Below are 24,762 nucleotides of genomic sequence, written 5' to 3' on the forward strand. Positions count from 1 at the left end.
ACAGTTTTCATCTCCATTGCACTCATAAGCTTCTGTAACACATTACACATACAAAGAAACAAAGGCAATCTAGTATCCCCCTTTTCACAAGCTGGTATCTCCCCTTTTCACAAGCTAGCACTACTAGGACTCAACAAATCATCCCGGACTTGGTTGCGTAGCAATCGATTCTGAGCAGTAAAATAGCAAAACCAGTCATCTTTCTCCATTACGTATTTGTGCCCCCCCCCCCCCAAAGGATCAAAGTCTCAAACCCTTACTATCCAACATTTTCATTAATGATCTCCATACAGCTAGTAAACATGCCTCCATTATACAAATGACTTCCCGCTTGCCTGTTCATCCCAAAACCAAATCAAATTGCAAAACCTCACTTAAGAATTCTTCTCTTCAATTGAATTGTGGCTGGATAATCCATGACTTCTTCTCAATCCCCTCCCCCCAAAAAAGTTAATCCCCCTTACGCCAAGGCCACTTATAGAAAAAAAAATGTACATTACCTGATAAATCACAAAACACCTACCACACAATATAAATACAAAGAATCAAGAGAAAATAATTCCAATTCAGAGGCAGAGGCCCAAACAGACTACTTGGTGACAGTTTCATGAGTTTTACTACATTTGTTGGTAACAAAAGGTTTAACACTTTTGTCCTATAAATGTATATAGGTATCATGCAGGATTTCGTCAGAACCTTTATTTGTCCTGTAAATGTACCTGTATTTATAAGGGTGCTAAACCTTTGTTTTTTTTTTTTTTTTTAAATAAATTTTACTACATCTGTTGGTTAACTGTCGCCAGCTGTTCTATTTGAGATTGTGGCTCTGTTATCACAACTTTCTCCATTACTTCTGTCATCTATGCTAAAATCGAACAGCTATCTCATACCAAACTACTAGACGTTTACATAGATGAAAAAAATTAGACTATTAACAATTAGCACGCACACACAGACACACACACCTGAAAGTTGTCTCTCTTTAGAGTCAAACCTTACTGGTCTAACCTTGTCAAGAAAATTATAGCCTCTTCCTACCTATTTCTGTAACCAGCTTTCCTCAGAAGATCACCACTGTCTTACCCTCAACAACTGCAATGCTTACAGCTACTGAAGCACTTAATTTATGGTCATCTTCTTACGGTCAACAATCTCATCCAGAAACCAAACAAACATTCACCAGACCTATAGCCAAGTACAATGCCCCCTTTATATGTACCTGACTAGGTCCAACAACTGGAATGTCCACAGAGGTTCGTCAGTAAAAAAATACAGGGCATAAGTAACATGTCCAATGAAGACTGCCTCAAAATCCTATCCCTGTATTCTGTCTTCTACAGGCTGTCGAGGGGAGATCTATGCCTGGCATGCAAGGCATTGTCAGAGACCTGACTCTGGACCTCCTGCATATCTGCAAAACAAACACCACCAGAATTACCCTGTTCTAAAGACTTGCCTGTGATATAAAAAGAAGCTGCTGGAGAGACAAGTATGTATCCCAGAGACTACACAGTCTTTGAAACAGGCTCCCCATCCATGTGAAACAGAGTTTCTCCCTAACCCAATTAAAGTGTAACTTGGACAACTGGATGGGAAACAGAAAATTCATCCCTGGTTTGGCACCTATATCTCTAACAGACACAGACAGCCTGTAAATGGCCCATCTTACATAGCCCTGCTTATAAAAGTTTCATCTCCCAAGCTCCTGCTTACACTTAAGGGTACCAGAACTTGTCAGAGATTTGGGATGCATGGCTAGGCTTTAAAAGGCCCTTGTGGTCGTTAGCGTAGTATACTCCTATGAACCTATGTAACACCTGATTTTGCAGAACTGCATTTCAGTTCACCTGCTTAATTCAATATGTTATGTTTCACTAGGCCACTGCCAGAAAAACATTACTGTGAATGTAAATTCTTTATTTCCCACTGAACATTTTAACCATTTGTCAGCCTGGTTTAATTAGAATGCATTTCAATTTTTTAAATAATTAGAACAGTGCAATCAGAATAAGAGAGTCAGGATCTTTCGTTCTAAGTGCAGATGACAAATTTTTAGGCAGACGTATATAATCTGCTGCCAAAGTTACTGAAATGGCAAACATATCCATATCCTATTGCCTATTGTGCTAAACAAAAACCCTGTTGTGTGTAACCCACAAGAACGGTTGGTGTGCTAATAGAGTTTATAATGGCAAACAATTTGAAACATGATATGCTCCTACCCAAGGATAGTAATACAGTTTCGGTGGACTCATTTTCAGAAAAATACATTTAGAGTAAAATGATCAGGATCTTTTTATTTAAGTTTCCTTTTACAGAATACACTGACAGACAACAGAGCTCCTACCCAAGGATAGTAATACAGTTTTGGTGGACTCATTTTCAGAAAAATACATTTAGAGTAAAATGATCAGGATCTTTTTATTTAAGTTTCCTTTTACAGAATACACTGACAGACAACAGAGCTCCTACCCAAGGATAGTAATACAGTTTCGGTGGACTCATTTTCAGAAAAATACATTTAGAGTAAAATTATCAGGATCTTTTTATTTAAGTTTCCTTTTACAGAATACACTGACAGACAACAGAGCTCAACAAATTATACGAGATCAGTTAGAAAGTAACACATGGTACTAGAGAGCAATCATATTATCCATTTATAGATCAGTTTGATGAATTATAGAAAAAAACAGTTAAGGTACTAAATGGTGTTAACATATTAGTCCATAAATGATATTTTCAATAATTACATTAAGATAAGGCAAGCAAAGTACCTAATGGTCTAATCTGTGTCCCACCACAGACCTCCACATCTACATATCCTCATTTCAACTGCCCTTTTAAGTGGCAATTCGAGTAAGAACATATTGAAAAAGTAGAACACCTCTTTCCAACTGGAGCTGTGATCCAGTTAAAATGGCACATCAGAGGTGATCAATAAAGCCTTTTCTAAGGGAAGCAGGGTTTATCTGCAATGCTTCTAGTTAACTAAAACCAAATGCCACACTACCACAAGATAAAAATAAACTGAATTTCGCCTTTTGTTCAAAAGTTTTGAAGGTCAGCTTCAGAATAACTTCACGTTATGCGGCCGCATTTTACACACCACCTGAAGAGTCCTGTGGCATAAATTTGATACAAGACGTGTGAGCTCATAACGTGATGGCACTCTGAAGTTAGGTTAGTTTTTAGTTTTGCATCCTGTGTTTGGATTAGTAATCATGCTGCCTTCCCAAAATTCTGCCAGCCTATACCACACAATTCTATCACTTTCTCAGGGGGTAAAAGTGAAGCTGACCAACTGCCCTAGCTTTGCACAACTGCACCACCATAGCTGCCCTCCAAGTCTTTGGGTACTACTCTGGAGTCCAAGGAAAATCTACTTATTTCATGTTTAATTGGGAAGATAGCTTGATCCTAAAGGACTCATTTCAGCTAATGTCTGAAGAGAAGATATTTAAAAGAGTCAATGAAATACACAGTCACCTCTGGGTAAACGCTCCTTCTCCAAATACAGTAAAGAAATTTGTCAAAAACAAAAGACAAGGAGCGAAGCAGAATATAAAGGTCCACCAAAAGATGCACAAGTTATAAATGTCCAACCATGAAGATAATCCACATAAAGCACGAACGTTGGTGGTAAACACAAGGACTTTATTGCATCAGACAAGCGCTTTCGCTAAGTATAGCTTCATCAGGTCCATTCAATAATGCATAAAACACAGCTGCTCATTATATATAGGCATCAATAAAAATAATTCAATTAAAAAATTCAATTAAAAAAATCCATTAGGTGATTTCTCATTACATATTTAAAGGAGAAACACACAATGCTGGGTAAGGGAGACTGTGAGGTCCTAAAAAAGCAGCAAACATCCTATCTAACAAATCCAATACACAACATATAAATATGATAAAATACATATATTCATAAAATATCATTGCTAAAGAGAAGTATTCAGACTACACATATATATAAACCTAATAAATATGAAAAATGTGTATTAAGAATATATGTTAAAAAAGTATAAAACAAATCTCTATTAAAATATCTCACCTCATATATGAGAGCAGTAATAATGTGAAAAAGTAAATATCTTGTATTATATTAAATATATTATGTATGTTTATATAATGTGTAATTTACTCATTTCCTGAATATGAAAAGAACATACTCCACTATGTCTACTACACAATATCTATAGTGTGCCAGAAAAATCTATTCATAGGGTTCACAAAATCTGATCCCATCAAAGACTGAAGATACATGTGATACAAAAGTGATATAACAAATAAAGGAAATAAATGTACATCACCAAAAAGAATATGTATATATGTATATATATATATATATATCTATTGTGTTTTATGGTATATGTATGTACTGAGGATGGATATATACATCAGAATGTATAAAAAAAATATGAAAAAAATTTAAATTAGCACAAAAAATAGGGCATAAATGGCATACTTATACTCATATAGGATTCCTATACAAGTACTAAGTCATATATGTATACCTCACTTGATATTCCTACGTTTCCTTAGCCTTGGTTTAATAGAGTCTCGCTCGTTAAGGCCTAACCCACTATCTGCCCTAAGACGTATGATCCAATCACTTTCCTTACTTTCAGTGTGGCTTCTAATGTCACCACCTCTTATACTGGTAGGTATGGTCTCCAATACTCTAAAAAGAAAGGTATGTGATTGATCATTATTCATAACATGTTTGGCTAATGCATTATTAGGTGATTCTTTTCTAATGTTATATATGTGTTCTCTTATTCGATCTCTAAGCTTGCGATTCGTTTTACCTACATAGAAACTGGTGCAAACTTGACATACAGAAAGGTAAACCACATTGCATGTCATGCAATTTGCTTCAACAGTGGTCCTAAAGATTTGTTCCGTATCAGGGTGTGTAAAATGCAGACTAGTATCAATGTACGAGCAAAAATTACATTGACCACAGGGCATGGTGTGTCCTTCAACTTTATCAATTTTAGTCTCCTTGGGGTAACACAGCATCCTCTTAAGATTTTTCTTGTTCTTATATTGAAATTTTGGGGTGTCACCAACAATATTTCTGATATCATCATCAATCTGAAAAATGGTCCAAAACCTGCTGATGATATCTCTTACGTTGTGGTGGTCAGACGTAAAGGTGGTAATCAATTTCACAACAGGTGCTGTCTTAGTATCCTTAACATAGGTGTCTATATCCTCTTTTGGTCCAAAGTATGGTGTGGCAATGTTATATCTTAAAGTATGTATATCTTCTAAGTTGTTATTTACTTCATCAATGTTGTACCCTCTACATACTAATCTATCCTTCAAATTATTGAGTTCAGTATTAAAACCTTCCTCAGTTGGATTCAGCCTAGAGGCCCTTATTGCTTGACCTTTAATAATATTTTTAAAAACAAAAGAGGGATGCATACTCGATCTCATTAATAGAGAGTTGCTATAACATGACTTCCTAAATATACCTGTGTTAATTAGACCATTGGGTAATCTTTCAATGTATAAATCTAAAAACTCAATCTTATTCACTGAGTAATTCAAAGTAAATCTAAGATAGCTGGTTAAACTATTCATAACTCCTAGGAATGAGCCCAGTTGCTCCACTGTCCCTTTCCATAAGATAAAAACATCATCGACAAAACGTCGAAAAAATAAAACATGTTGTAGAAAGGGTTCTGTTTTAAACAAGACACTCTCCTCCCATTGGGCCAGGAACATGTTAGCGTAACTATTAGCGCATGGTGTGCCCATTGCAACACCATCGACTTGCCTGTACATTACGTCATCAAAGATGAAGATGTTATTCTCTAATACCAGTTCCAAAAAATGTGCTAATAAATCTATTTTCACTATGGTGTAATTACTATGTGCTTTCAGATACTCAGAAATGTATGTTAGACCAAGATTGTTGGGTATAACCGTAAACAAAGATTGAATATCTAATGTAACAAAGATACATTCATCTGACCCATTACAATGTCCAACACAATCATAGAGGTCCAAAAGAAATTGCTTCGAGTCCCTTAGGACATGTGTGTTGTCATTTAGAATGGGTCTTAAATTCTTTTCTATATATACAGAAAGATGTTCAGTGACCCATCCGCGACCAGAAACTATGGTTCGCATAGGGGGGGGTCATGAACATTTTTAGGAATCTTTGGAAGCCCATGCATGATGGGAATCAATGGTTCCTTTATGGTGAGATACCCATATAGATCTTTTTCTATCAGCCCACTCAAATAAAGATCATATAATGTATCCCTGATCAATCTTATGATGTTGAATGATGTGGTATTGGTGACAACTTCATAAAAACTATCGTTGAGCATGTTCTTCATAGCTGCATAGTACTGATCTATGTCCATGACCACAACCCGGCCTCCCTTATCTGCCGGTCTAACAACAATGGTATTGTCATCCTGCAAACCCCTAAGACTTAGTCTTTCTCTATGTGTAAGGTTGTCTGCAAAGTGACGTCTCCTACTTTGGTTCTCATTGTAATACTTATATAACTCATCTTCAGTGAGGCGTTGATATGTCTCTATTATAGGGTGATTCACCGGAACATATTCACTAAGTTTCTTGAAAGCAAATTTCCTATCTGATTTATCTTCAGAATCACATCCTTTGTAGAGCAACTTAAGCATAACATTTCTGCAAAATAATTTCAAGTCTACTATAGTTTCAGTGATTACACTATTACTTTTAGGTATAAAATTCATTCCTCTGCTTTTATAAATCTGCTGACCTTTTCACACAGGATCTGATACTCATGCAGATTTATCTTTTCACACAGGATCTGATACTCGTGCCGATCTTATTAATCTGCTGATCTTATCACACAGGATCTGATCCTCGTGCAGATTTTATAAATCTGCTGATCTTATCACACAGGATCTGATACTCATGTAGAGTTTATAAATCTGCTGATCTTTTCACACAGGATCTGATACTCGTGCAGATTTTTAGTGGAAGGGCTATTTACTTGGAGAGGGGATAGAGTAGTTAGGGTAACGTGATACCACTCCTACTTCTGGGGTAAGGAACTTGGAAAATTTATAGTTTGATTTACTACTTGAGGTATTCAGAGTAAGCATCTATGAATTATATGGTGTGATGATGAACCCCCAGCTATTTAAATGGTAGACCCAAGCTGAGTTGTCATGAAACATAAGAAAATCTTTGGTTTGAGGGTAAAAGCTTATCCTAGTTGAGGTGCCAAAAGCATACCTGTGGTCCTATTCTATGTCAGAACCAGACGATCATTGCTAACTCCGTTTAGGAACTTATAAAAAGATTACTCTCATTCTGATTTAATAGAAAAGCAAAATACCTGAAGATTATGTCATCTGTATAGAGTATAATATCAGAGTAGGGGGAAAAAAGATAGTAGCAATTTCAGAAAAATAGAAAAGAACATTGGCCTCAGGACAGAGCATTGGGGAACACAACAGCTTAACTAGCAAGAGAAGCTATCTTGACTTGAAATGATCTGCAAGAAAGCATTTGAACTAGTTAAACACCGGAGACAAAACTAAAGGCGCACTGAATCTACAAGATGTGTACGGTACACTTGCAAAGGCCATAGTCAGATATGAATGAACACAGCACAAGTGAGAGCACAAATTGTTGCAGGACGAAAAGGATAAGTTAGCGAAAACTTAGTCTGCCCACTTTGATCCTGTGTGAAGTCACATTGTCATCTGGACAGAACGCATGGCTTATTTAACTATTCAATGGAATAAGTGGTAAACTAGCTTCTCCAGCAGTTTGGCCAAAGACAGCAACAGGACAATTGTTCTGTAGAAGTAGGTACCTTGAGTGGGGGGTGGAGTTTCAGAGTGGGAAGGCTAATAATCAGTCCAGAGTCAGGGAAAGGTCATTTGGCAAAAAAACAAGTTAAAATAGAAATTTACTTCATAAAACGCCAGACAGATTTATTAAGATAGTCTTTATACAATTTAAGGAAACAAGGGAAAAAGTCTGTCAATCGCTGGTTCATTGCAGTCGAGAAAAAATGTAAAGTAGTGCAAAAACTTCAGAAAGAGTGTCTTATAATGAAAAGGTAAAAACAAATGATTATGTGGAAGAGGCAAATGAGTTTCTGGTAAGAGAAGTATGGGGTAGGCTTAAAAAATCTTTTTTTTTTTTTTTTTTTTTTTTTTTTTTTTTGGTTTTCAAAAAGACTAGTTGTGGGAAAGTTAATGGAGAAGCCCGATTTACCCATTAACTCATCTACTTCCTTACATAACCTTTTGGGACTTTAGGATTGCTTTTCCCTGTAGAATGTGACTTGTGTCTTCGAACCATCATTTTGGCATACTGGCATAATCTGTTAGGGAGACGTACTTCAAGCTAGTTTTTAATGTAGCCGCTTTCTTCCAAATGGCCCATATTTCGTCTTTAGTTATACAAACTTATTACAACTACTATTCCTAGTTGTGAGGAGAAATTTTTATTGTGCCGCTTTCATTTAGGCAGAAAAATCCAAGAGAGGCGATGTCAACTGAGGTACACAGATCAGGGGGTGACCAAACTGTCTCCAACAGCTCAGAGTTTTCTGGCCAGCTTGTTTTTATTTATTTATTTTTTAATAAGAACAATGAAGGTGGCAATGAACACTTCTAGATGGTGCGAAAGTAGAAAAATTATGAATTCAGATGGGGATGTTTGTAAAAAAACAAGAATTAGAAAAAAGGGTTCATTTGAGACATAACCAAATCGATCCAGTTCCTATACTAGCTATGTAAGGCAAAGGTCTGAGAATTAACAGAGAAAATCATGTCTAGATAGACCAAAAAGGTGGATCTTGAAGTCAACAATAAGAAGACAGTTCTTTTTGCACTGAATGGGAGGGCAGAGATTTTGTAGTAACTTATTAAAGTCAAGGACGCTGACAGGAAGAACAACATTAAGTGTAATGATAGCATGTTTAGCAATGTTGTAAACTGTGAATTCAGCAACTAGTTACTAACAGCTGACTTCTTCAATTTTTGAAGTAGATAAGATTAGGAAGAAACTGCCATCAGCCCCTCCCAAACTCCTGCCGGATATGTCCTGTGTCACATGGGTGACAGTGAATGCAGCCTAAATGGTCACTTTAAAAAAAATAGCCAACCAGCCTTTTATTTTCTACAAATGGCCATAATTTAGTTGTTTTATAACACTCTGTGCCCATGCTATTTACATGTTGTCTACAGAACCTTACATTGTGTACTTCATGGCTGTGCAATTCCACTGGGGAAAGTGGATTTTCCACATCAGCTGTGAGATAAAAATTACCTTTTAAGATAAAAGTGGACAAGGACCCTTATGTAATGTATGTGTACATCGAAAAAATTAGGCAAAACTGTTTAGAATTGCTAACACTATATCTTACATTTCATCAGTTAATGCAGTTCTTTAACATTTTTTCATAGTATATTTGGCAAATATGATCTTCATTTTTCACATGTACAAAACATTTCTTGTTTTTGACTCAAAAGGAATATATGTTGTTCCGAAAGTATAATGAACATTTTTGCACTTTTTTTCATAAAGTAGACTCATATTTATTAAGCTGATTAAAACAAACGAAACACACACACAATCTAAGATGCAATGTCATATTTAACTCAATCAATGTAGCCTCATAATTTGCATAGTTTTCAATCTTTTGACCCCAGACTTGAAATATAAACATTTTAGAGTGCATTATAAATGTGACATCTGCTTTTTTTTTTTTGCTGTGAAATCAAACTTGTTCAAGTTTTACAGCAAAATGTGTATTATTCGTATGTACTTGCTTTACTTATCACTAAGCTGAGAAAAACTAAATGAGATGCTGGTAGGCAAGAGAAAACTAGCCAGGAAATGGGAAGACCTGTTAAACAAATGTCATCTGTTGACTTTTCCAGGGGAACTGATTAGGCACTGAAATTTCAACTCCAAGAGAAGGCAGAGATCATAGCCCTTCAGATCATTATGCACATTTTAGTTTTGCTCCTAAAACCTTCTTCCCCTGTGACTGCCAACATTATAGGCCAGACCTGCATTTAACAATGATGGGGCAATGCATACACCTGCAGTGCAACAAATGACAGCAGCATGCCCATATTTCTGGGCGAGGTCTCTAGTGCAGATGCTTGTGACTCCAGTTATGTTCATAAGCTCTTATTAACATTATCTGGGTAATAGCAGAAAATACTGCTGCAGAACTCCAGATCCGACACAAGTACTATGTGAGGAAGATGGAAGATCTCCGGACTCTCAATATGTGCAGTGTCCTATGCACTTTCCATCCAAGAGCATTGCCAGGCCTCTGGTCTCCCAACTAGTGTGCTAGTAGCAGTGACAGGACTCTGTCTTCTCTATCACTAGCTTATGTTCATAACATCCTAACCTACAGCGAGTAATGGCAAATTGCTGGTCCCTCATTCTGCTCCCCTATGGCAGAGGCACCAAAATCTGCATTACTGGTGGCATTGCCAAGCACTTTATCCAATGCCAGTGTATCAGGTTTGTATTAGAAATGCTAGATCTGTAACTCAGAATCTCACAACTTCAAAAAGTGCACTTGTACAAGCAATACTGTGAGTGTCAGAAATTGCTATAACCCCATTTTATTCATGTATCTATCCATTTTTTTGTTGACAGTATTAGTCCCACTAGGCTATGGACTTCTTTTCGGGGAGACCAGAGGTGGCATGTATGCTACTAGGGGAAATTTGGCCAGATAATCTGGGAACTTCCAGTACTTTCAATAAGTGCTGTGGGATCTTTTACATCCACCCAAGCTACCACCAACTCAGATGAGACCTCAGTTCAATGCCTCATCTGAAGGGTGACATACTCAGGAGTGTAGCACCCCCTTTTATGCTGCACTGCAATATCAAACTACCTGCTATGGGAATAGAACCCATGGGCTTCTGCACCAAAGGTGAGTGTGCTACCTGTTGCCCCACTGACACTGCTAAAATAATTTCTGTAGAGAGGTTTCACCTCTCGAAACTTCCCTCTCCAGCATGGCAGGGACGGGTCACATCCTTCTCATGCATACCACTGCTAGGATCACTATAGCTCAGTATTACAGGGATACCCCAAGACAGAAACTGTAGATTAAACCAAAATCCGGCACAATGAAGGTTATCCAATGTAGGCAAGTAGTTAGATGGCAGCCAAGATAGTAAAAATAAAGATTTATTTTAACAAACGAAAAAACTTCAAACGAACATCCACAAATCCTTGGTATTTCATTAAATAAGAAATTGAGCGCTTTCGTCTCCACATCAGGAGACTTCTTCAGAATAATGCTTGGTGAATAAAATTTGTCTTATATACATGCTGCACTCCCTCTTAACCTTATTTAATTATTAAATTGTTAATCAATTAAATAATCTAACCTGCATTTCAAACAATTACAGCGAAATAAATAAAACTAAGCAATGTCTTCCTTAGTTAATAAACAAAAATGCCCATGATGAGCTACAATTGCTTTTGAATAGCGTTTCCATTGATTAACATTTGAATTAGTGAAATACCAAAAATAAAATACTAGGAATAAAATGCTAAAACCAAGACAAAAACATGATGGACATTGAAATTAGCCATTTTCCTCTTTATATTCATTAATGCAAGCCCTGAAACTGTGATTGTTTTGTAAAACCAACACATTCTATCACAAATCAAATGAATGGATAGCATTCTTAAAAAACTGCAAAATGTGATGTATTGTTGCTTCTAAAGTGATATTAATTTTAAATGATATCAATTTTAAAATCAAATTCCCAGGTACCCTAGGCTTGTACTAGTACACTAGTTACTGTAGTGGGTAATTGCAGAGCATCCATCTACCTCTTCCCTGTTCTTACCCTGAAGTAAATGCCCTACGTGAAGTCTCAAATAAACACTTATACTTTGAGTAGTATATTGTTAGAGATGACAGACTTCGAACCCACAGTGAACGCTAGGTAATTCCCCTTTTAATCAAATAATGAATCTAAAATGGGAAAAACAAAACATCCACTCACATAAATATGATTGAAAACATGAATATATATCATATATGTAAAAATAAATAAGTGAATGAATAGAGCATTAAATACGCTACCATATGTGACAAACTTTATAAAAGGTAAATAATTTAATAATCCATTTAGATATGCACTTATCCAAGTGTATAGATGTATAAATATATATATAAAAAGTAGATAAATATATAGATAAAAATTGTTTAATAAATAAACCCAATGTTACTACATTTATTGTAAAATATTTATTGCTATAATAAAATATTGGTAGAATGTTAAAAAATGTCTAAAAACAGTTAGATGTTGTACTAATAATGTCTGGCAAAATATTGCTGTCACTTAAAAATAGGAAATTTTGTATTTTGTTACAATAAAAACAATAATTAATTTAAGATGGAATACAAAAATCTATTCTGTCCTTATTCCTGTTATATCCCCTTAGCAATTTTGGGGTCTGTGATGATACAGGTTCCTGGATGATATTTTTATTTTCTGGGAAGGAACCAGGAACAAAATCGAAGAGTTTATAAGTTATATTAATGCTACAACGTCTTTTTTAAAATTTACACATGATATAGAAACAGAAGTAACACACTTTTTGGACGTCGAGCTTATTAAAGATAGGACTAATATGAGATATAAATCCAAAATATATAGAAAAGAACATTTTTCGAACTCTTATCTGCATTACCAAAGTGACCACCCTAAACAACTAAAAAGGAATATCGTTAAAGGCCAGATGATTAGGATGGCCAGAATGATATCAGATGAGGAGGATTTTTCAAATGAAACTGAATATTTGGAAAAACTATTTAAGGAAAGGGGGTACCCTAGTAACCTTATTAAGTCGGTCAAGGATTATGTGGTAACAGGTAGGAGTACCAGATATAAACCCCTTCTAATTAGTATTAGGTACCAAGAGGCGGCAACAGCCATTGGAAGTATACAAGTGAATTCCTATGAGACAGAGGGTAGACAGGTTGAAATGAAAGTAGCACCTTATTTAACTACCACATACTACTATGGAACCAAGTGGTTAAATAGGGGGATTCATGAAATTTGGGAAATGTTTAAAAACACAGCCACTAAAACAAATGTTTTTGAGAATAAGCTGAGGTTTAGTTACATGAGAAACTGTAACATCAAGAATATTCAAGAATATTCTGGAAAGAAAAGGAAATACAACGTTGGGTACAAATCGGAAACAAGGAACATATAAATGTGGAAGGTGTGGGCAATGCTCATATATATTCAATAAGAAGGAGGTGAAGATTACAAGTATACCTCAAAAGTTGGTGGCCAGTTGCTATAGTAGTTGTTATACTAAGGGCCTGGTATACCTAGTTATTTGCACTGCATGTGAGTGTTTTTATGTTGGCAAAACAGAGAGGTTACTTCGAAACAGAATTTATGAACATATACGGGACAAAAACAGAAAAAATTAGAATAATGCATTATACAGGCATGCTAGCATATGTAAAAAGGCAGACTTCAAGTTCTGGGTTTTAGAAGTAGTGCCATACCCAGATAGGGGGGGTGATTGGGAAACCAAGATTGAATACAGGGAAATGATATGGCAACTCAGGCTTGACGCATGTTGTGGCAAAGGCCTGAATGACCATGTTTCCATCACCCCAGCATTGAAGATTTTATCCACAGACCCCAAAATTGCTAAGGGGATATAACAGGAATAAGGACAGAATAGACTTTTGTATTCCATCTTAAATTAATTACTGTTTTTATTGTAACAAAATACAAAATTTCCTATTTTTAAGTGACAACAATATTTTGCCAGACATTATTAGCACATCTAACTGTTTTTAGACATTTTTTAACATTCTACCAATATTTTATTATAGCAATAAATATTTTACAATAAATGTAGTAACATTGGGTTTATTTATTAAACAATTGTTATCTATATATTTATCTACTTTTTATATATATATTTATACATCTATACACTTGGATAAGTGCATATCTAAATGGATTATTAAATTATTTACCTTTTATAAAGTTTGTCACATATGGTAGCGTATTTAATGCTCTATTCATTCACTTATTTATTTTTACATATATGATATATATTCATGTTTTCAATCATATTTATGTGAGTGGATGTTTTGTTTTTCCCATTTTAGGTTCATTATTTGATTAAAAGGGGAATTACCTAGCGTTCACTGTGGGTTCGAAGTCTGTCATCTCTAACAATATACTACTCAAAGTATAAGTGTTTATTTGAGACTTCACGTAGGGCATTTACTTCAGGGTAAGAACAGGGAAGAGGTAGATGGATGCTCTGCAATTACCCACTACAGTAACTAGTGTACTAGTACAAGCCTAGGGTACCTGGGAATTTGATTTTAAAATTGATATCATTTAAAATTAATATCACTTTAGAAGCAACAATACATCACATTTTGCAGTTTTTTAAGAATGCTATCCATTCATTTGATTTATGATAGAATGTGTTGGTTTTACAAAACAATCACAGTTTCAGGGCTTGCATTAATGAATATAAAGAGGAAAATGGCTAATTTCAATGTCCATCATGTTTTTGTCTTGGTTTTAGCATTTTATTCCTAGTATTTTATTTTTGGTATTTCACTAATTCAAATGTTAATCAATGGAAATGCTATTCAAAAGCAATTGTAGCTCATCATGGGCATTTTTGTTTATTAACTAAGGAAGACATTGCTTAGTTTTATTTATTTCGCTGTAATTGTTTGAAATGCAGGTTAGATTATTTAATTGATTAACAATTTAATAATTAAATAAGGTTACGAGGGAGTGCAGCATGTATATAAGACAAATTTTATTCACCAAGCATTATTCTGAAGAAGTCTCCTGATGTGGAGACGAAAGCGCTCAATTTCTTATTTAATGAAATACCGAGGATTTGTGGATGTTCGTTTGAAGTTTTTTCGTTTGTTAAAATAAATCTTTATTTTTACTAACTTGGCTGCCATCTAACTACTTGCCTACATTGGACAACCTTCATTGTGCCGGATTTTGGTTTAATCTACAGTTTTTGTGTTTTCAAGAATTTGACTGGTTACTAGTTGATACCCCAAGACAGCACAACTCTGCTTTAGTATATATTCCATAACTATACTAATATTGCTGTTTCGAGGTCTGCAGTTAGCAAATCCAGTCCCCAGAATTTCAATAGGAACCCCAGCGGGCCTATTCTCACATTACTGCTTGAGTTCTTGCAGTGCAATATCCATCACTGACAAAATCCTGATTATTTTATTTTTAACTCTAACTACCCAGTTAGACATTACCAATAACTACAAGAACACTGTGTTTCCTTACCTAAGCTTTGAATACACTGATTTTACTTGGCAAAGCAGACGAAATGGGCCACAGAGTGTTAAGTAAGCAGCAAGAAAAGAAATAGGAGGCAGACACCATCCCATCATTTAGACAGTGGGAGCTTTTGCGTGGCAATATTCCCTGAGTGGTCCTGATGGGTTGCAACAGATGTGCTTCAGGGAAGACCCAGATATAAGCTCACAACACAAAGTACTTCAGAATATATAAGCCAGCAAATCCGTAACGCAAATCACAGCAGTTAAGCTAAATCAATATTCAACATCAGCTTGTCATATTGATTTACAAGGACTTTTGGAAACATACTGAAAAAAGAAGAAGAAACAGCACTTGTAGCAAAAGACCAGGAACATATTACTACATGCAGCACATATGAAATGATAACATCTGCAGAAAGAAATGGAAGGCAAACTTTGCAAGAAGATGTTTCACGAGATGAGACTGTTAAAGCAAAGTTAAATGGCAATCAGTGCAACTATCAAGGGCAAAGGATACTTTCTGGTGATCTCCAGAGTAGTGAAAGATATTTTCCTTATGGGGCACTCCAGTCCATGTTACTTCTATGGGATGCTTTACCATTCTAATTCCTGCTGTTGAACAAATACCCCTAGCCCCCATTGTCAAGTAGATCCTGAAGTCCTTCAGAGAAAAACCTCATACTGTCACCCACCCTGTTAGTGCATATATGCCTTATATGTGCATCCCCATCCCAACCAATACTTCAATACATTACCCAGAATTCCTTCACTGCTATCAAAACTTGGCTAAAGAATGCAAATCTGCTTTAAAATCCTAAAAAGTAAAATGCATGCTATTCACTCCTAAAAAATACCAAAATGAAACAGTCTTTAAAAATAACATCAGGAAACAACACAAACATTAAACCATAATCTGAATAAAATTTCTGGACATAACTGACAATAACCTCAAATGTTAGCAACACATATTGCAAGCCATTAAAAGAAAAAAAGCACACTAGAAACTAGGCTCCCCTTACAGAAGCAAACAATACCTGACAGACGATTCAAGACAGACACTAGCATCTATCTGCCTTCTTCTATTCCTACCATATGCCCCACTGACTCTTACAAACCTAAATACTAAACTTAAACCTAAATCGTCTGCCTGTTACAATAAAGTACACAAATTTGCTGACAACCTTACGTAGAGGATTCATCACTGCAGAGCCTTGAAACAGCTAAACCAGCTTGAGCTACCAAACTGCTTTCCACAGTCACAACTTATTAGTGCCCATAATCTTATACATGCACCAGAAAAAATGCCCTGCTCTAGAAGATACCCCACCACTCAGGTACTGCGGCACTGCAAATAATGATTCTCCACAGCTAACATGTAAAAAAAAAAAACCTTCTCGTAGATACATCATGGTCTCTTGACTTATGCGAGTGGTCAGTAGAGGTTCGGAGAGATTAATATGGCTTTCAGCCTCATAGCACTTAAGCCCTAGTTTGCATATGTGTGCTTGCTTTACCATATAGAGCACTGCAAGTGATTCGGTACCTAGCAATCCTTCCACAAGGACCAAAAGATTAGACAGTCCATGACTCTAGTGAAAAGGTAAGACACACAAATATGAGGGAGGGCTGTGCTCTAACTTGTCAAACTTTGCATTTATGATCCTGTTGCCTTGTCTTATTCAAATACAAGAAAAAACACATTAACACTTACAAAGCTAACTGTAATGAATATTCTCTGGCGTCATGGTCAGTCTTCAGTCACCAAATAAACAGCTCTCTGTACAGTTCCCTTTCATGCATGCACGCAGGCAGGACAGACACTCAAACTGTTTTATTTTCAGAGACTGAGAAAAATATTCATGCAGATATGATAAATGCCATATAATTAACATGTTAGATTAGTAGTTTTTGTGCTACACTTGTTTGTAGATTGAGCACTTTCCTGAAGTGATCCTAATAAAAAAAAGTACAAGATATACATGTGGTAACAACAGGCAGGGAATAAAATGATGAGAAGTACTGAAATGACCTAAGGGTAGCATCCCACAATGTTCCGCAAGCGCATTCAGCCTGAATTGACAGATAAGGACACAAACAGTATCACAGAGGATAAAGGGGCAGCAAAAATAATTTAACTCAGAACTGGTATTATGTAGGAGATACAGTAAGCAAGAAGTACACCTGAGGCAACACTGGCTGCTGAAACACAGGTGGACACAATTAACACTGAATCAGTAAGAGACTAACAGGGACAAAGTAAATGTGGTCTGTATGGTTAACAGACCAGCAGCATGAAAGCCGGCATATGTTGGAGAGTGACACATACAAGTATAGTTCGGCTAAGTCCTGCCAACTTGATGTGAAGCATGTTAAAATAAGCAGCAGATAAGAAAAAAAAAATAAAACACATAAAATAAAGTAACAAAGAAACATATCATAAATAAGTGAGTACCTTCCAGTTTGTGAACAGACTGTAGCATCAGCAGCAACAGCCCCGTGTTTGTCGGTAGTGTTTGTAGTTATAGCTGTAGGGATTGTAGGCACTGCACCAAAAGCCATAAGCCTCACCAGTACTATTACCCCAACAAGGAGTAACATTAAAATGCCCAGGTAACAACACCATTTATGACTTCTGGTGTGAGTATCCATTCCTCTGTGTAACACAACAGCTGGGATGATGCTGGGCTAAGAAATTGTCTTAGGCAAGTTATGACAAGTAACTTCCCAAAGCTGTGGGAGTTGTATGACCTGCAAAGTCAAGAAAAACTTTAGCAGCATGTCCTGATGGTTATACGAGGAGGAGGAGTGTGGTAAGTACGTCTTCACCCTGCTTCACTTTCACATGAGGGGGCGGGAGGCCGTCACTAAATAGGGCACACCTTCCTATTCACAAGTCGGCAAAATTGAAGTGTATTAACCCACCAGATGCGCAGTAGCAAACCCCGCCTGCGAACATTTTGACTGCACCACCCACCATTTGATTGACTAACACAAGGTAATATATGCGATATCTGTGAATGCAACCAAAACACAAGTTAATCACACAAAACTCTTGATGAGTGGATGGGAGATAGTAGGTTTACCCCGGGTATCACTTCTGTGTCACTGTTAGACAGAGGCACAGTATACTAACCTTGAAAAAGGGCATAGCAAAATTAATTTAAAATGGGTGGCAAAAGCCAAACACACTCTGGCTAGGCTTATAAATGCCCTAGGGCAGATAGCCTAGTATGAACCTAAACAATCTGATTATAAAGAAAACATAATTTCTCCCTTTGTTTGGAGGAGGAGGGTAATATGTTAGTGAAAAGCAATGACAAATTTGTGTTTTTCCTAGAAGTCTGACCCTGGTGATGAACATGAAATATCTGTTGCAAATTTTTCATTTTTAGGACCCCCCCCAATTCACACAGAGAACCTCCACTATGCCCTAAAAAATATATATATATATATTTTTCTTTGACATTCTAGTAATGGAAGCCTTTTCTGTGCACTAAGAGGATTTGGCTTTCGGTTGTGAAGTTGCATTGTCAGAAAGCAGTTTTATTGTTTTATTCTCCTCTTAAAAAAAAAAAAAAAAAAAAAAAAAAACTCTTCTTATTTCATCTGCTTGCTTCTACTATGAGTGTACTAAAGTGAATGTGCCAAAAAGTGTTTTTTTAGGGGGGGGGGGTCAAGCTCTCTTGCACCCCCAATGTTGGGGGTAAGCCTCTTACCTCAAACTTATATATACCAACTTTACAGTTGCACTTACTCAAAAAAAGGGAGAAATCTTTTTTATTATTGCGCAAAGTCCAAAGGCAAGTTGTGCCTATTTCTTTATTTCATGAACTTAGGCTAAAAACAGACAACCATAACCACTAACACCGCATCATGAAACATTTTATTATTCTAATGGAAAGGGACTGATTGCTTGAATGTCATTATTAGCATGTGTTTGTTCTTATTAAATGCTCAGGTTTTAATTCTATTGGATTTGCCATTACATCAGCATTGCGAGTCAATCACGGCACATAGCCGTTGTTAATCCCGCCCTCCCACATGTCAATCACAGTGGTGGTGGGTTAATACACTTCAATTTCGCCACAGAATAAAACCCCGTAACGATGTCCTTGGTTAAACTACCAAAAGGAGCACGTTTAACTGGCCACAAGTGTGAGTGTTGACGTGAAAGAACAATCGCAGCGGGACGAGCCACCCTGCAGTATAAATATTGGCTCTGTTAAAGTCACATCCCGACCCCATATGCAAAATTCGGCAAAGGGATTGAGGATGGATGGAACACTACCGCGGCCACCGCCATCATGCTCCAATATTTAAAAAAAAAAAAAAAACATTGTTATGCACCTTTCTGATGTCAGTAAGGTGCTTACCAAGCCTTTAAAGTATCCGTGTTATATCTCAATGAAGGCTCACTTTAAATAAGCAGTAGCAAAACCCCACCGTTGCAACACTCTCCTCATCCATATAACATTTAATGGATTGACGCCCATCCACACCTCTCCTCAACTACTAGTACTCTGAATAACAAAATAAAACCCTCTGGATTGTACCTCTCAACCTCTTGGTGCAAGAAATCTGACAAAGGGTAAAACGGTAGGGGGGCACATGCCCAAAAAAATAGGTGCAGGTTTGATTGCCCTTTTAAGCTTAAAAAGTTGCCAGAATAAAAGAATGTGTGTTACAATGTTTTTTTTTCTGAAGGCTATGAAGTCTGAAACTCAAATGGATGTCATTATTTATTGAATTCAATCCCCAGTGATTTGCCAGAAAACAACAAATTATCTGAGGCAAAAATCTGGATAGGCTGTAAAAATCTGGCCAGCTGAGAGGTATGTCAACCCTAACTCTCCAGTTCTCTTATCTTATTATTTATTTAATTTTATTTTATTTCACATTTGTTGACTGGGAAAGTCCGACTGGACACAGGTCCTTTTTCAGCGGTAGCCCGGGGAGAAAAGCTCCACATAAGTAAATCAACATACAGACATTTACAGTTTATACTAAAGTAAGTAGGGTTGCCACCTTTTCAAATGCCTAATGTGGGACATCTGTGGTACAAACATCAGATTTTACAGGCTGAAACATATCCACAGCCAGTACAAAGGACAAAACTTCACTTTTTTTCCTAAATAAAAGTTTATTCTTATAGCATTTTAGTTGCTTATTTTGTTTCTTATAACATTTAGGTATTTCAGATACATAACTCTTTTATGCAACTATTATATATAATATAGGAAATACTTTTGTCCTAAAATCGCAGGACATTTGCAATTTTTACAATTGTTTTGCAGGACACAACTGCCCAAAGAGGGACTGTCCCTCGCAAAGTGGGACAGGTGGTAACCCTAAAAGTAAAAGATCACAAGAGCAAGACAAGATCACATATTAAGCAGTTATTACACAGGGTAACGTGTGTGTGTTAACATTTAGAAGTAAGTTCAACATACAGACAATTTACAATTTATACAGGAGTAAGACATAACATGAGAAACATCGCATATTACACATTTCAGTCAGTGGAAGTATTTCTAATATAGCTGACAGTCCATGTGAAAGAAGACAGCAAACATATTTACATGTTTAATACTTTGACTATAGTCAGTTGACATGCATGTGGGTTACAAATTACTATGTTAATAGTTGTTGCGAAAGAGGCCGGTTGTATAAAGTGACACATAATTTAGTAGAATTAGGAGGAGGCTTTTCAATTTGGTGCTGTGGCAGTGAGATGGATTTTGGTGTTTGAGTAGATGCCAGTCGAGAAGTGTTGTTTACCTTGGATTATTGCAAGAATATAGCCATGTTTTGGATAAATGCTCTTTATTTTTCTAAAGTGGGTAAGGTTAATAGTATTTGTTATATCCGCAGAGAGGTTAAACCAGATTTTGGCTATATAGGTTTGAGAAGTGGGAGTCACTTGCTGCGTTGCTGACTGACTATATTTAGTAAGGATTTATGGCTAGATCGAAGGATGCAGTTACTTGTGTAGGGGAGTAGGAGATTTTGGAGGGAAGGGATCTTATTAGGTTGGTTTAGAATCTTGTGAGCTATAGTGAGTCGATTATAGAATAGAAGTTGGGGCAGTTCTAGCCACTTAAGCTGCCCGAGTGCTGTACAGTGGTGTGACCTAAAAGGAGAATCTGTGGCGACCCTAGCAATTTTATAATAACATAATTCCAATTTAGCAAGGTCAGTTTTCTTTAGGTTAATAAGAATAGGTGAGGCATAGTGCAGAGTTGAAATAAAAAGTGTTTGTGCAATGGTTACTTTTGTGGCATTGGTAAGATATTGTTTCTATATAGGGTTCCCCAGTTTTTTGTGTACTTTCTTAATAGTTTGTGCAGTATGAATATTGAATTTTAGGTTAGTATCAAACTACTATCCTAGTAGTTTTGTCTGGGTTACAGGGAGATGCATGTGTTGTTTATGGATCAAATATTGAATGGGGGAAGGGGGTCTGGTTTGCCTAGTGGATTAAAAAATCATGAGTTTTGTTTTATTTGGGTTTAGGATGAGTTGGGAGTTTTTTGGCCAGGTCTCAATTTTAGAAAAGTAGTCTTGAGTAAGAAGTTACAACTGTTGTAGAGATGAAGCTGCACATATCAGAGGGAAATCATCCGCGTACTGAATGACAGAAGCATTCACGGAGGACGTGTGAAGATTGTTGTAAATAGTGAGAAAAGAAGTGCTCCCAGGATGGAACTCTGAGGGACACCTATGGTAACAGGAAGAAGAGGAGAGAGGCTTTGCTGCCATTGTACAGTTTGTTGACGGTTGGCTAGGTAGTCTCAGAACCATGCTATTGTGTTATGACTTAAATTTAGATCTGTTAGTACATTGATTAGTTTGCTGTGTGAGACCATATCAAATGCTTTTCAGAGGTCAAGTAATACGGAGGATATGAATTTACCATTACCCCTGTGAAGATTTAGAGTACTGGTGAAAGACATAAGAGCAGAGGTGGTGCTGTGGAAGGGGCAGAATCCAGGATGAGTCTGAGATAGCAAATTGTTAGTTACCAGATAGTCTAAGATTTGTGTATATATACACACCTCTAAAATATTTTAGACAGGGGTGAGAGTATGGCAATTGGTCAGTAATTAGATAGTTGTGTACCGGTACCTCCTTTATGCAGTGGGATTATATGAGACGTTTTCCATATAGTAGGGACTGTGTGTTCTGAGACAGATCTGTTAATAAGTATGGATACTGGATAGGAGCAATATTAAGATATTCAGCAGGTAGTTTATCAGCTGCTAGGGTGGTAGGTTTAAGTTTTTAAGCAATTTTATTTATAAAGTCAGTTGAAACCGGTTGCAAGGAGAAGGAAGTATTATTATTATTTATTGCTGGAAGGGTAGCTACGAGTGTTGCCGTAGTTATTTGAGATGGCTAGAATGGTTTCTGTAAAGTACTTGTTAAATTGGGTGGTTTATGTTGTCAGTATTGTTGATAGCAGTTGGGGTAGGTGTACTAGCTTTGACAGGTTGAAGGATGTTGTTAATGGCTGCCCAGAACTTTTGTGGGGTGTTGTGGTGTTTATTTTGAGTGTTATGATAGTAGTTAACCTTGTCTTATTTAACAAGTCTTTCTGCCTAATTTCTGAGCTCATGGTATACCTGTTTGGAGGCTTTGTCTGTAGTTTTGTGGGATTGTGCCCAAGCTTTGTCTCTAGATTTTAATACTGCTTTGGTTTACTTAGCCAGGGGGCATAGCTGGATTTTATTCTTGTGGTGATGGAGGTTTAGGATATTTAGGAATGTTGAGTTGAAACATTTTACTGCTTCCTCTGGGGCAGATGCTTAAGTGGGGTCCAGTTGTAGAGTTTGAGGGATGTGATGAAGTTCTGGGGGGGGTCAAAGTTTTTCTTGTTTCTTATTAGCTGGCAGGATGGTTGTTTAGCTGGGCTGATGCATTGCCTTAGTAGGTAGGTAAGGAAATGGTCACTTAGGCTTTCTGGGAGGCAGCCAGAGTTATGGAAGAGTATAGGTGTATTTGTTAGAGCCAAGTCTAGGAGGGAGTATCTGTGTTATGATTTGTCTATTCTGGTAGGTATTTGAGCAATTTGGGTAAATCCATGAAGGTCTATATGGTTAGTGGGATTTTCTGAGTTGCACCTTAGCCAGTCTATATTGAAATGGCCAATGATTAGCGTTTATTGGGGAAGTTTTTTTGTGGCCCAGTGCAGTATGTTTTCCATAGTGGGGAGGTTGTTTCCTGGAGGTATGTAGGTTCCAATTATATTTAAGTAGTTTTTAGAGTTAGTTTTTAGTCTAGGATAAAGCATTTTGGCATTATCAAAGTTTGGGGGATCCAGACTGATGGGCTCGATGGTAAGCTTGTTTTTGGAAAGGATGGCTATTCCACCTCCTCTCTTTCCCTTTCTATCTGTCCTGAGAATATTGTAACGAGGAGAAATAATTTAATTGTCTTTAATTCAGGTTTAAGCCAGATTTTGGTTATAATAACAATGTCTGGTATATATATGCAGAGGATGTGGTATGTAGATCTTGTATTTTATTAACTATACTTCTAATACTTGATGTTTAATAGTAGGTCACTTGGTTTTCTGGGATGGTTTAGTAAATTAAGTGAGGAATTGGGTGTCTGTCGGTGGGGTATATTCTTTTGTGTATTATTTGGTCCAGGGTTTGGGTAGATGTCTCCACTGAGGACTAGTTTAGTTGCTATACTAGTTAGGTGTTGTAGGAGTTTGGTTAAGTATCTTTGGTATTTAATGGAGATTTGTGGAGCATGGTGTGGAGGGAGTAAGAGTGCATCAAGTTTGATGTATGGAGGTAGTGTTAAAAATAGAGGGAGATATTTTTTAGATTGTTGTTCTGTGGATAGGGAAGTGGGATATGGTGGAGATAATTTAAACTGTCTAGTCTGATGAGGTAAAATGTACTGTTAGTGATAAGAGAAGTGTGACTGCAGTGAGTAATGGTAACATGGTGCTGTATGGGTGAGTTGTCAAAACTTGCTGTTGCAGTTGTAGTTTGTTGGAATGGGTTTATTTTTTTTTTTTTATGAGTTGAATTTATGTCAAACACTGTAGTTTAATAGGTGGGGGCAAAGACAGTTCTTTTAGTTAAGTTGGGTTAATAACTAATATTGGTTCCTTTGGGAATTTGGGGATGGGATGTTGTTTTAAGTACTTATTTAACTTGATTGGTGTGGGATGTTTTGTGAGATTTGCTACTTAAGGTTAAATGTAGGTATAGTGGAGGTGGGTGAGATTTGGGGGTAAGGCAGGGGATTGGAGTGAGCCCAAACAGAGTGAAGGGTGAATAGAGCGGGCAGAGCCAAGACCACTGCTAGATACTGTAAAAAACATCAATCAGCAATCCAGAGAATTTCTGAATAAGGTAAAGCTTTATCCCTTGCTGAAGGTTAATTAAACTATGAACAGA

General features: G+C 36.7%; 1 protein-coding gene across 2 annotated transcripts in view; it reads right to left on the reverse strand.

The window, feature by feature from the left end:
• The window catches only part of LOC122799642 (glutathione hydrolase 5 proenzyme-like), a 739,199-nt gene that overhangs the window by 709,351 nt on the left and 5,086 nt on the right, over nt 1–24,762 (reverse strand). Inside the window, exon 1 of one of the 2 annotated variants that reach the window (XM_044068835.1) lies at nt 17,799–18,068. The exons of the other annotated variant lie outside the window; for it this stretch is intronic. Within the exon in view, the coding sequence (XP_043924770.1) occupies nt 17,799–17,995 (197 nt within the window). The 5' untranslated portion in view covers nt 17,996–18,068. Of the gene's footprint in view, nt 1–17,798; nt 18,069–24,762 lie in introns of those variants that run through there. 2 annotated transcript variants of the gene reach the window in all.

The sequence above is a fragment of the Protopterus annectens genome, chromosome 4.part0 (assembly GCF_019279795.1).
Source record: "Protopterus annectens isolate FY-2018-M chromosome 4.part0, PAN1.0, whole genome shotgun sequence".
NCBI lineage: Eukaryota > Metazoa > Chordata > Ceratodontiformes > Protopteridae > Protopterus > Protopterus annectens.